The 14,658-nt window shown below is 41.4% G+C and overlaps 1 protein-coding gene across 3 annotated transcripts in view; it reads left to right on the top strand.

Annotated features, from left to right (window-relative positions):
* ADCY8 (adenylate cyclase 8) overlaps positions 1 to 14,658 on the top strand; it is a gene marked incomplete at its 3' end in the record, with an annotated part of 230,432 nt that overhangs the window by 156,297 nt on the left and 59,477 nt on the right. For all 3 annotated transcript variants that reach the window (XM_081265990.1, XM_081265989.1, XM_081265991.1), the window contains 2 exons: positions 5,496 to 5,596; positions 13,431 to 13,632. In XM_081265990.1, the coding sequence (XP_081122116.1) occupies positions 5,496 to 5,596; positions 13,431 to 13,632 (303 nt within the window). The remainder of the gene's footprint in view (positions 1 to 5,495; positions 5,597 to 13,430; positions 13,633 to 14,658) is intronic.

Genomic DNA, 14,658 nt, shown 5'->3' with positions numbered 1-14,658 from the left:
AACCACTTTCATTCAAAGGTCAGACCACTTAGAAGGAAGTGTGCCAGTGAGACTCCACAGCTCACCTGTCACTTGTAGAATTGCTCTCATAGATGGTTTGATTGGACTAGACACAAAAATGGAGAAGAAAGATGCTATGTTCCAAAATTTAAAAATCGTTGCAAATTAGATTCTTACTTTTTGTTGTAATTATGCATTTTATCCAAATGTCTAATTTTTAGGAAACTCTAAGCCACACCATTATACATAATACATGAATTTAGCAATAGGATAGAAGCTGAATTTCTTCATTCACTTATGCAAACTGGAAAGATTGTCCAGATTGAGATGCTTCTTGAATTTAAAACATATTAATTTATTTAATGAAAGGTGTGTTACAAAATTCTCTTTCTTCAAACCAGATTTATCCAAAGATGGAATGGGCTCCCAAGTAAGGTGTAATCCCCCCAACCTGAAAGTATTTGGGTCTGGGTTAATGGCTCATTCCTGAATTACTAAGTGAAATCAGCATTAGTAAGTCTTTGACCAAGGGCACCAGACATGTAAATCTCATCCTCTTATAAGATTTTGTAATAGCACCCACAACTTAGATAAAAAGCCAGAGTATAGCTGTAGTTTAGACAACTAGTTAGATACTTGCTTTAAATGGAAGCATCCTCTACTTCTTGCAGAGATGTTAAGAATTTAGTCAGCACCTTTCAGCTTATCCTTGAAATAGAGATGAGGAGGGTGATTTCCATCCCCTTCACTGAGCAAGATTTCTAAGGACTGCTTCAGGCACTAAAGAAGATTTTTCAGAACTATCTCAGAAAAGATTGGAAGCCATATCCATCAACTCTACAGCTAACTTCACTGATCATTCCTCTAAGGATAAAACATCTGGAATGGGCTTTTTCTTCATTTGATCAGACTTGGATTTCTTGGATTCCTTGTGAACCATTGACCCTCGTTTCTCTGATTTCAATTCTGAAAATAACTTTCAAGAGGACTCATGGCAACATCCCCAGACATGAAGCAAATGGAACACAAATTCTTCATGCCCCAATTCCTTAGAAGGAACTCCAAGTCTGAACTTCTTCAAATCAAGCCAGAGTTTTCATTTCTAGGATGACTTTATCATCCTTCCAAGACCCTGGGCTCTCCTTTTCTATTGTGTTTACATAAAATCCACTATGCTTTTGGTTTCCTCCCATGTTATCAATTCACCCATCTGGGACTAAGCAGAGTCTTTCATTTAGCTTCACATCCTGCTGAGAATCCATTCATCAGTGATGAAAACACAGCAGTGTCATTCCACAGGGTGCTTCTGAAGACCAGGTGCCCAATTCATGTACCACTTTCATCCTAACCAAGATTTATATAGAACCAATTTTTTAACACATTCCCTTTTTATATATCTTGATCATATCTCTAATATATAGCAAGCAGAATTGCCATGCATTCTAAGAACAAGGGCTAACCCTGAAGATAACAGGAGATAGTGTAGCCAGTGAGACCTCACACTGGAGTCGAACCCTTTGGATCCCCTTTTACAATAAGTGGAGGTGAGGCTGAGTTGCTCAACTCTTCTAATCCTCAGTTTCTATATGTACAAAATGGAAATAAAATAAACAAGATTTTCCTCAAAGTCTTGTTGTGATCATTAAATGGGATCCTCCATGGAAACACGCAGTACAGTGCCCACTTCATGCTGGGAATTCATCATTATTCATATTTGTTATGCTAGGTATGTTTCTGAATCAACTCAAACCCTACAGATTGAAAAATAATAATATCCCAAATTCTAAATTAATCTCTCAAAGGAATCATTTGACATTTGTTCCAATAGCTCACTCTTTTAATTGGTACGAATCCCATTTATAGTTGGCTTGTGTACTGCCTCGGGCATTTCCTGCCCATAGACAGGGGTTCAGTGGAAAGAACTTCACTACAGTCAAGAGATGTGGCTTGTTGTGTGCACTTTCCCACCGATCAACTCATTCCCTTCTCTGATCTTTGAGGTCCTCACCTGGAAGAAATAAAAATTTCCAATCTCCCTTCCAGTCCAAGGACTCAGTGAATTATAAGGGTCCTATGGTCCTTTCCAGGACACCTTTCTTAAGGGTCCCTGGAGGAGCAGAGAATTCCACGTATTGCTGGTGAATATTTTAGGAAGCAAGGGTAAGAATAATGGCAGGTGTTTTCTCATTGCATGTGTCTCAAAGGCACATATATGAAGTTATGGTCCCTTTTGCAGAATTCTTCCTAATATGATGCACACATCAGTCAAGCAACACTTTCCAGGTCCCCGCTGAGTGCAAGGTATCTACAAGGTGTGAATATTGGAGTAGAAAATAACATTCTGGAAGGTAACACCACAGCTGAAAAGTACACTTCCCAAAGCCAAAAGTATAGCAACAAAATAACTATAACTAATTGATTAACAGAAACAATTTTGTAGGGTTATCATGTGTAAGGCACTGCTCTAACACTTTGCCTATATTAACTTATTTCATCCTTCCAATAACCTTTATAAGATAGCTCCTAATCATACCCACTATGAGACATAGAAAAAATAGTAAATTTTTCCAAGCATGCATAGCTAGTAAGTGTTGGCTCTGGGAATCAAATCCAAGTAGTCTATCTCTAAATTATGTCTATGCTCATAACTAAGATATGAAAAGGGCAGTGGGGCCAGGTGAGGAAAGAACAGAGGGGACAAAAAGATTGTCTAACTTTGGCGCAGCTCACTAAATATAGCTATGAATACGAGTATTCAGACCTTCACACGTCCAGAGGAAGTTAAATGACTCACTCACTCCTAGGTCTCGGTACCCTATCATCCTGAGCCAATTAGAAGATTTCGTTTCGTAAGTCTACTCTCTTTGCCTTTCAAAGTAACACTATGCTCCATTCTGAAACCTAGTGTTCTGTGGTTGATTGACATTGCCTTCACAAATATGATGAGGTTCTTCTTTTGTGTGCTTGTGCTCAGCACTGGAGTTCAAACATGGAAATCATAGAATGTTTTAGCATTGCAGAATTTAGATGTCCTCCTTTGACAGAAAAGAGGCCAGAGATGAGAAGAAATTGGCTTTGTTCAAAGTGAAATACTGATAGATCTAGAGACAAAATAAAGCTTCTGCTTTGTCTCCACAAGCTTGCTACCTGGAAAGGATAGAATCCAAAACTTTATGCAACTTTAGTCTGAACAAATGATCATGTGATATTTTTAAGTCATCAGTGAGAAACGTTCAGGAGTCAGAGATTCAGGCTTAGAATCTATAGGAAGAGACATTTTTCCAATGAGAAAAGGAAAGGAATCCTTTGCCAAGGAGTGAGTTCTCAAGCCCCTTCAAATTGAGAGTACTTAAAATCCTGGAAAGCCTTGCTCCAGATGAGAGAGAAGAAACCCACTTCCCCAAACAGAGCAGAAAAGGTCACCTGATGAAAATCCGCAGATATTTGAGTAGACAATTTGAAAGACTACCTCCATTACAAATGCAGGTCCATTATAACTTTCTTATTTTGTTGTGATGATGATGATGATGATGATGATGATAGCGGTGGTGGTGATCATGATAGTGTTGGAGAAGAAGTGGTGAAAGAAGAAAAGGAGTAAGCAGGCCAAACATAATTGCTGTTGTTTTTTATAAAATCCCATTATTAAAATTACATTACCAAGCTGCTTTGAAATTAATCAGTCAGTAAAAATAATCAAATCTTAGGCAATTGGTTGTCAGAAGGAATCCAGATATTGCTCTTTCTTTTAATTAACTTCTTTATGGCCTATTCATTTATTTTTAAGCAAGTGTGTTTGGGTCTCGTGCCATGTCCTTAGACAGCACTATTGGTAATTATCAATAACGTGGATTTTCTATGGACTTATCAGGATTGAGGATGGCTTATAGAGATTCTTCAGGGCCTTGTTCCTGGATCCCCTTCCAGACACCAACCAGATTGTCAGCAACTGAGCAGAAGCTTCGATGCAGGGGAGTAAAGAAAGGTCTGTCTTGCAAACAAGAAACGTGTGGTGTCTGTGCAGCACTGTGCACCACCCAGGCAGCTCAGCCACTGCAGGTCCCTCACAAGCCTGCACCATGACACTGAGCAGTCAGTTCCAGTCCAAAATCAGGATGACATCCAGAAATCAGCGAGAGAGTAAAAACCTTTTAACTCTACTGCAAAAACCACACCAACAACAAGTTAGACTAATTTTATTATTTTGCTGATATAACTGAAATCTTATATTAGTATTGTGGACATACAGCTTAAGATGTCATGACAGATCTATTTACCAGCTTCTTGGATAAAGTGATTCTGACATTCAAATCAAAGATTACAAAGTTCCTGTGCCAGGCTTAGCTTTCTATCTCCTCCCCTAATCCAAAACTAAAATGATCTGTATGCTGTGTGATCAACAGCAAGTTACGAGACATCTCTGGCATTAAGGCAAAATACAGGACTTGGTTTAGAGTTCTAAGGTCTTTTTGAGTTTTATAACCCTTCCCTGTTTTTGAAAGAAGTAGATTTTTTCTCAGCTAAGCAACTCCAAGATGGTTCTGGACACAAGGCTGGAGTTAGGAAAGTACATATTCAATGAAAGCCTTCCAGAAGCTTTTAAAGCTGGACAATGAAGTTACTGAGAGCTCTGGGTAATTGAAATAAAGTTAGCACCATTGCTCAGGGCTGCCTCGAGCAGAAAACAGAAGGGCATTGAGCATGTTGGCCCATCAGTCTTGGTGTCTCTGCTGGCAGACAAAGGGCTATCCTAGTTGGAGATCTCCTGGGCTACTTTCTAAGATTCTGTGAATTTATTTATTTTCAACAGTTATTTAAAAAAGAAGAAAGAAAGAAAGAAAGAAAGAAAGAAAGAAAGAAAGAAAGAAAGAAAGAAAGAAAGAAAGAGAGAGAGAGAGAGAGAAAGAAAGAAAGAGAAAGAAAGAGAGAGAGAGAGAGAGAGAAAGAAAGAAAGAAAGAAAGAAAGAAAGAAAGAAAGAAAGAAAGAAAGAAAGAAAGAAAGAGAAAGAAAGAGAGAGAGAGAGAGAGAGAGAGAGAGAGAGAGAGAGAGAAGAAAGACTCCCTGGGAAAATATTTCCCTATATACCCAAAGCTGACAAAAAATAAAGCAAGGTCCTTAAATGATTTAAATTTACTCATGGAGAAAGCCAACGTGAGCTTAACTTGCTGCATATGTAGCCGTGTGCTCTTCTGTTAAGATGGTACTAGTCCACAGGGAGTGGGGAGGGCCATACAGACTCATGGAAAGCCCCTCACCCGAGACTCTTCACGAGGTCAGCTGCTGTCTTTTTCCCTGGCAGGCTGCGGGGAGGGTGGAGATAGTGCACAAGAAGGTTTATGAAACTACTGATTCCTCTGAATTCTTTTTTAAAAATTGAATTGCCTTGTTTTTTTTCTCTTCCCCCTAACCTCAGACACTGCTAAAACTTAACTCTTCCAAAAGCCTAACTCTGCTGCAAAGTAATTCATTCTCCTTGTTTTTCTTTCAATTGCAGTATTCTCAAATGAGGGATGAAGTATTCAAGTCCAACCTGGTGTGTGCATTTATCGTTCTTCTATTTATCACGGCAATACAAAGTTTGCTTCCTTCTTCAAGGTAAATATGAAAGGACTAAGTTATCAGGTGCAGTGTCTCTCCTGACCCTCACTGGGGCAGGGCAGCTGACCTTCCCCAAGGGTCAGAATTTTAAATGACTGGATCCAAGATCCACGCCAAAATGTCTGACAATTCAGTATCTATTCTTGATTGTCTTACTCTATATGAAAATCTCATTGCTCTGCCAAGGCAAGACTCTTTTGCCCAATCTAATGAAAACAATAACCAAAACCAAAACAGATCTGCCATTATTGGGCACTGTACCCATGAATGCAGAAAGAAACTGACTATCAGAGCCTCAGTCACCATTCACTTGTTCATTTTTCTAGGTAAATTATTAATAAAGACAGCATCACTTCTTCCTGGGTCATAAAAATTGGCACTTTAACAATATTGCAAATACCTGTATGTGGTCCAGTCACTTCTAAATACTCTGTACAGAAATTCAAGAAATCCTCACTGCGACCCTATGAGGGAGATACTGTGATCAGAGGGTCAGAGGAGTACAAAAGTTGCCCAAGGTTTCACAGTTGAAAGATGCTACACTCTGTATTCAAACCCACGACGCCCAGCTCCAGAGCCAGGGTTCTTAACAAGGGCTGGGGCAGGAAGTGTACAAGAAGAGCCTTGTGACAGTTAATTGGCTGTTGACTTGACTGGATTCCGAGAAACCAAGATGATTTTTGGTAATGCACATGTCTTGGTGTCTCTGTGAGTGTGTTTCCAGACACAATTGGCAGCAGGTCAGAGACCAGATTAGGTAGGACCTAGCCCTGAGCATGTGCAGAACCATCCAATGGGGGAGGGATATGGAAAAAGAAGCAGAAGCAAGGGGAGCCTTGGGATCCACCACCGACTGATCTTGAGGGGTGCATTTTGTGCCTCTGCCATCACCGGCACGCAGCCTCATATTTTGAACATCCGCTTGCACCAGAGACTCTCCAGGCATCTCATGGCTCTGATCTTCGGGAGAAGCCTGTCTAAACAAGCCCAGAGCATCCTGTCCTACAAGAAAGCAGGGAAACCAACAAGCACCAGGAGAGTCAAAAGGACTCTAAGCCACCAGAGAAGCTCCCGCTGTCCAAAGAACTCATAATGTGAACTTTAGTAGAGATCATTTTTAGAAAGTTCAATCAAAACCCAGCAAATATATGGAATGCCATAAATTTATTTTGATATTTTTTAAGTTGTTCATCTGTGGTAGGAACTGGCTGATCATCTTGAAAACTGATGAACAAGTGAGAAACAAATATTTTTTTTCTTCTTTTCTCTGCACTGTACCACAAAATTACTGAATAGTAGGTAAAGGGGATGTCAGAAAAAGTGTTCCAGCTTTAAAAAGGTTTTAAGAAAACAAAAGAATTAAAATTTCACCATTTTCCAACCCCCAATGAATTAGTGGATCTATGAATGGGACATCAAAGAATGCAATTAGCACAAAAGGGAATGACAGCCACACCTCCCCAGGGAAGAACGTGATATACTACCTGTGGTCTTACCAAGGGATCGAGCCTAAGTCTGATCAGACCTGTGAGTCCAGATTCTGCTTTGCAGAGGTTACAGAGAGTGAGGATCATAGAAAGAGTGTAAAATCCAGACAGAGGCAAATACTGCAGGTGAAAGGCACATATCTTCAATAAATAAGTTATAAGGAAAATAAAGTGATAGAGAAAGACTTAAGATTTAAGACAAACCAAATTTAATAAAATAATATTTTTAAGCTTTAAAGGACAAACCAAATTTAATAAAATAAAATAGGTGAGACAAAACTACAGCGTCTACAAATGGATGATAAAACTACAAAGAAATGGAAAGTGATTAGCGTGGTTGGGAACAAGGATTGTGATTAGGACAGGCATATGGATGGGGTATCACTGTGCCCCCAAAGATTTATTTCAGAAATCAAGTGACTGCTACAAAAATAGACACTTTATAGCAACTTATTAAGCTAAACTTTTATTCTGTAATTTAAAAGAAATTCTTAAAGAAAGAAATAGCCAGAGACAGAGGCCAAGAAAGATCAAAGGAAAACCTTGTACTTCTGCCAAATGTGGGCTAGGAAAACCTTCTGCCAATAGCCACCGAATGCTTATCCCAGGGCTACTCTGCATTCTGGAAGGGCTCTGATCCAAAATGTAAAAAATAAATAATAATCCCTACTCTATTATCCTTATAATCTAGTAAAATAATACAATAAATAATTAAAATTCATGTGTATGTCTAGATTTACATGCTACATGGGTGGCTACTTACCTGCTGTGCACATAGGAAGACAAACTAGGAAGCAATTGCAAAAATCCAGGCAAGAAATAGCAGGTCAAGAGAGTGGCTATGGAATAGATGAGAGATATGTTAGATCTTCAGGGCAGAGAGTTAAGAATTCCGAGTGGCCGACTGGATGTGGGGATGAGGTAGAAGGAGGAGACCTGGATGACCCTGCTGATCTGGACAATCACCGTCCCCCAGAGGAAGTGTACTTCCCAGTTGGCCTAGGCAGGTTCCCTTCTCAGGTGGCATGACCAAAGAAGGTTTGCTAGTCTTGCTACCCTGTTTCCTGGGTTCAAACAGAAGAGACCTGGAAGCTTACCCAGCATCTCAGGAAAAGGAGTCTCTGTCCTCGGTTCCAACTGAAGTCCATACGTGCAGTGCAGATAGCAACCCAGGAAAACCTGATCATGAAGGAAACATCAAAACTGAACTCTGACCAGACCATCCGCATGCTGTGGAAATGAGCTGCCCACTCACCCTGGACACAGCAGAAGCCTTCTTTAACATGTACTCACTTTGTTTCTGATTGATACTCTACCACTGAACAGATGGTGGGTGCCTTTCCCTCACATTTCTTCTGTCATGGATTTTTAACAGATGAGGCAGTCTCTACTCATGTGACCACAGCTAATTCCCAACCCCTGAAGGAAAAATTAATGGACCCTGGCAAATTAGACAATGCAAGCCCAGCTCTTTTCTTAGTTTCTGCATGTTCACAGATGTTCCTGTCCTAGAAGGGTAAACCGAGGAAAAACTAGGAAATACCTTCAAACACCTTTCATGATTACAGAACAACGTATCTACATCTGCATGCATAGTAATGGTGGGGGGAGAACAGGAGGAGGAGTCTGAGGAGAGGAGGATGAGGAGGAGGGAAAGAGAGAGTGATGGTGAGCAAGAGAGAGAAGGTAGTAAGAAAAGATAGAGGCACTACGTCTGATTATTTCCTATGCATCTTAGTAGCTGTAGACGTATTGAACCTCCTTGAAGCTTCAGTTTTCTCATCTGTATCATGGGAATGATATAATGCCCACTTCTCAGGATTGCAGTAAGACTTAAATCAACTATGTCCATTCTTGGAAAATTCTGGTTCCTTTGTCCTTTCCAATTCACATATTTTCATCTGTTGAAAAGGCTAAGAATATCTACCTCCCAGAGCTACTACAGGATCAAAGGTAAAATCACACTCATAGGCTCTTTGCAGATTCTAAAGTGTCATACAAATGTCATCTTCTGGAAGGATCTGAGTCTCTGTTTCCTATTGCACTGCAAACTGCTATAGGCTGTTCCCTCATCTCCACTGATCCTTGCCTTCCCAACAAATGTCACATCGTAATATCAACCCAAACTCTGTTTTAAATATAGACTGAAAAGAATAATTAGAACTTAATGTCTAGAAATGACTTGGATAGAGCTGTTTGCAAATCCCTTGTCATTCTTTCTGAGACTCAGTTTCAAAAATGAAAGGTTCTCTTTCTTATATGCACCAACAATACAAAAGCAAATTCAAAACCTCTGGATGCCTGAATAGCTCTATAATTAGATGAAATTTACAGTCTGATGTTATAATGTTTATGTGTGCAGAAATAAATGAATGCTAAGGAGCTACTGCAGAGATTTCCAGAGGAATTTTATACTCAGTGCCAGTACCTTGCTTAGAAAGCCTGTCTTGTAATTAACGCTCTTCCCATAGATCTTTAAAATGCCTTTGATCTCCTGAATTTCCAACATGAATAGAGAAAAAGAATTAGCATTTCTCTAAGTTCTTACTTTTCTGCTTTATTACTGTATTTAACCTCCAGCCTCCTTTAAAAGTTAATCTTTAAAATTTCAAATTTTTGGAACAACAGTTTTAAACACAAAAGAATTTGGTCTTGCCTCTGAATCACACTGCTTGTCTTTTACCTCTCTTTCCCTTTATCAGCAAACTCAGAAGGAAGTCATGTAGAACTGTATCAGGGTAGATCAGGTATAAGGGTTCCAGTAGTTTTAGAATCAAGTCTTTCCACACAGCCCTCAGCATACCCAGATGAGCCTCATCCCTGCAGAGCATACATAAAAGCCCAATAAGGAGATGGGTAGAAAAGCACCAAATTTACAAATAAATGCCTCTTCAACACCATGCTGAAAGACAGAATATAAGAGAACACATGTCCTCCATTCTGAATGTTTTGAATCTTTGCCAGACCAGAGACCCATCCTTAAACTCCCACGTGAGAACTCACCACTTAGAGGCAGGGAAAGCACAACACCAGACACGCATCCCCAGTGCCAAAGATGAGCACGTCAGCCCTGCCCTTCCCCTGGGGAGGGCACACCAAGTGCACAGAGACAGTCCGGGAGTGTGGGTCAGAGTCCTTTTCCCTATGCAGGCTAAGGGTCCACTCTACAGAAAGCCTGAGTCAGTGGATATTCACTAAGCATCTCTGTGCACTCATCCCTACCCTGGGATTATGGAAGAACCCACAGAGGTAGGAGTAGCATAGTGTGTGGGGCAAGCTGCATGATGTTTATATTGTCCAGACCATGGAAAGAGAGAGAGGAGGGCAGAAGAGAGAGTCAATGGCTGCATCCAGGCCCAGTGTACACACAGTGGTGGCCACTTACGAGTTTGAAGGTCTGGCTGAGCATCTTTCAGATATGCTTTTCCCTGGCCCGTTTCTGCCTCACACTTGGAAACAAGACACGCTTGCCCTCCATGCTGCTGCACACTGTCAAGACACACAATCCTTGGCTCTGGCCCCTTCTCTCCTGAGACTGCCTGACAAAGTGGCCCACCTGCTTTCTCCTTTCTTCACCTCCTCTGGGTGCACAGGAGTAATGGGGTGTTGTCAGGGAGTGTTTCTCCAGCCTGTCAGGGGCAGGGAGTCTCCCATCTGCTTAGAGCCCTCCGGGAACTCAGTACTGCACAAACCTTCTGTTCTTCTCTAGGACTCCCACAGAGACTTCTTGTCAAGGTGATCCATGGAAATCAAAACTGTGCAAGTAGGTTTTCTTCACACGGGCTAATGACAATAGCTGGGGCTGCGGGAGGTTCATTTCCAGTCTCCGGGTAGCTTGACCAGGGCATTCTTGGTTATGCCCTCCTTGTAAACTTCTTACCACTCCCAGCTGTCATGAGGCTTTGCTGCCACCACTTGCTCCAGCCCATTAGCTCCTCCACAGCTTCATCTTGGGGCTTCTTGCTTCTGCCTGTCACAACCTGGTGGGCAACGTGTTTCACTCCCAAATCTTCGACCTTCACCTCTTCACTCCAGCCCCAGAGTTTCCCCCCCCCCGTATCCCTCTAATTGCCCAGACATCTAGATAATGTCCAACCAGATGTCCACAGTGCTAAATATTTGGCTAGGCCAAAATCAAATTCACCACTTATCCCCTGTACTTACCCAGTCAAGATGGTCAAAGCCTTAGCATCATCCTTAATGACTTTTCTCTGGAGAAAGTCCCCTTGTGCACACATGAGTGCATGCCCCCCACCCCCCACCACGCGCGCACACACACACACCACTTATTAAGACTGCCTCCACATCGTTCCCTGCACCTCTCAATTACCAATGCTATTGCCCTGCTTTCCTTTTTTTTAAACTCATGCCTCAATTATTTAAACCCCCTAAATGCTTTTCCTCTTCACTTCATCTTTCAAATACACAGATCCAATCACCTCCCTCCTGAATCATCCATCATCTTAAACATCTGCCCATTGCCTATGGGAGAAAGGCCCTTCCTTCCCCTCCAGTCCTACAGCCTCACCAGCTGGGTTATTGGAAGATCCTAAACACACCTGCCACTTCTTCTGATGCTTTGCTCATGTTCCCAACACTTCTCACCTGAAAACTTCTTCAGCCCCCAATACCTAATCCAGCTGTTACCTCTTCCATGAAGCCTCCACTGATCCCTTTTCCTGTTTCCAAATGAAGGCTATTTGGAACTCTTTCTGGATCACAGCATTCATTCTTTGAAGTCCATATTTCTCTCTGGATTATGATCTTCTAGAACTTGTGTCTTTGATCCTGGTACCCTGACATACTCACTGGTACCTGGTATCCACTGTGCTAGAAAAGAAAGCTCTTTAAATACCATGCTGAAACCACAGAAGCAAAAAGAATAGTGCAAACATGAGAATCAATTGTTTACCAAAGTGAGAATACCAAAGCAATGTAGCACAACAGACTTTAACTTTTTTCTTTAACACTCATCAGCTGAATGGCCCATTAGGAAGCTGCTTTCTTGTGAGCCTTCACTCTTTATTTCGGAAAAAATCAAAAGACCTCTTAAGTTTGCTCTGAGGAATGGAAAATATATGTCATACATATATTTTAGGAAGTAGAGCTCAAAGCATGATTTACACAAGGGTTACTAATAATAAATATAAAAAGTCCAGGCAGCAGGAGAGTAAGAAAAGGTATTAAAAGATGGGTCCAACTTAAACCAATATGCACATATCTCGAGGAAGATATTAAGGTCAGGTAGATAAATTTCACCTTATAGAAGAAGGATAAGATGAAATCTCTGGTTGCCTCTGTCAAGGTGCCCTTGAACATCTGCAGCAGCTGACTGGCTGAAAGACCAGTTGGGACCTTAGAGATGCTAGTGTGGGATATGAATGTTCAGACACAAAAGAGAGAACAAGGATGAACTTCTAAGGAGAACCAATATGTCTGGTGATGAATTGGTTGATAAGGAGTGGAAGCAATTAAAAATGCCTCCAGAAGTGTTCCCTAAGTTGCAGGAAACATCCTGATACCTAGGCAGAGTCATCTAATAAACACAGGTTTCCATGGGACACAGCTTTCATGAAAACTTGAAACTGAGGGCAGCAACTTGGGAATGATTTTAAGGCTTGGACACACTGACTTTTCCTTAGCATGCCTCAAATTGCACCTTTATCTCTCTCTCTCTCTCTCTCTCTCCCTCCATATATATACATACACCCACATACATGCATATATACACACATAAACACATGTATATTTACACACACACACTCTCTGTCTATATATACATATACACATATATGTGCATATATAATACATAGATATGAAATTTTTTCCATGCAAACCATAGTAATCACTAATCAAACTCAGGAACTCTAAACTGATGGCAAGTCCATTTCTCGGCCTCAGAGTAGATGGGAGGAAAAGCTTCATAAAACCCACCATGAAAGGGAAAAGGCATGTGGGTTCCTTCCTCAGCCAGAATATAGAGATTAAACTCCATAGTGTGTTGCCTTGGCAGCAGTCGCACAGTGAGAAGAGGAAAAGATGAACAGGAGCAATAAATCAAGCCAAATATTTCACATTATTTGCAAAGTTTCTCAACAGAGTATTCTAGAGATGGATGGCATATATTATGTACACACACACACACACACACACACACACACACATTTCCTGCTAATATCCTTTTTCCTGAATAAGAAAACTTTAGGAGATTATTGGGTGCAGTTATCAGGTACAAAGAGTGGGGAATGGGGAGGGGAAATTATAAAAAAGATGGCCAGGGTTGTTCAGAAACTGGGGACCAGGTGACGGACACCATATGACCCCATGTCCTGTGTTCCCTGCAGAGTGATACCAATGACCATCCAGTTCTCCATTCTGATTATGCTACACTCGGCTCTGGTCCTCATCACCACAGCAGAGGATTATAAGTGTTTGCCTCTCATCCTCCGGAAAACCTGCTGTTGGATTAACGAGACCTATTTGGCCCGGAACGTCATCATCTTCGCATCCATCTTGATTAATTTCCTGGGTGCCGTCCTAAATATTGTAAGCATCCCAAGCCCTCCAGTCCTCTGATGTCTGGTATGGGAAGGAATTAAGGGTTTATGGATCCTCCAGCTTCCTGCATTGCCCTTCCTTGGTATCAATTACCTTCACGTGCCAGTTCAGCCCCAAGCTTAGGGACACACAGCAAAGGTATGACTATTATCAGATCTGTGTGTTTTTCTGTTGAAAAATTTTCTTTTTCCAGTGCGGGAGGTTATTTGCTCCAAAGAAGCTCCCAAAGCCCTTCAGTTTCTGTACTGTCGGTGGCCAATCAATTCTAACTGTCGATAAGTTGCTCACCATTTACTTAAGAGGTACCCTGCGATCCCTGCCTGCTATGTGCCATGCACTAAGGCAGGAGCTTCATGTATTTTTTGTATCTAATCCTCACTAAACCCCGTGAGGTAAGTCTCATTATCCCCACTTTATGGCTGAGGAAACTGAGCTCAGAGACATGAAATAACTTGATAATAAGGTCTGTCTGACTCCATGACCTGTGCTCATTCTGATATTGTCAACTGTCTCTCTGGGAATGGGAACGGGGCAGGGGCGAGGAAATAAAATAGCTGTCACTCACTGAGCACCTACTGTGCAACAGGTAGGTATTATTGTCCCCATGTGATGGATGAGGAAACGGCATTTCAGGAAGGTAGAGTATCTTGCCTTTGGTTTCTAAGGATGCATAGAGCTCAGACGAAATGCCAACTGCCATAATACTTATCACTGTTTTTAATTATGTGGTCCACATTTTAATGATTTCTATTTCTCTTTAGAATTGTACCATGGTAGCAGTAGGTATTCTGGGTGTATGTGTGTGGAGAAAGGGTAACTGAGGCTTGTGTTGTGACTGAAACCATCACTGTGCCCTCTGGATCGAGAGTTTGTGCTGACCCAAGCTGTAGATGCCAACTTTTGGCCTGTGACAGGGGTTCAGACTACCTGAAATTCTCTGTCACATTGGCTTGAGCTTGGTGGTGGTCCTTGCAGTGAAGGACTTATGGGGAAAAGAGAAAACCATCATCTCAG

Source organism: Spermophilus citellus (assembly GCF_964194105.1).
Source record: "Spermophilus citellus genome assembly, chromosome: 14".
In the NCBI taxonomy this organism is placed as follows: domain Eukaryota; kingdom Metazoa; phylum Chordata; class Mammalia; order Rodentia; family Sciuridae; genus Spermophilus; species Spermophilus citellus.
The sequence above is the reverse complement of the archived record's forward strand: the minus strand, read 5'-3'. Positions and strand labels throughout refer to the sequence as shown.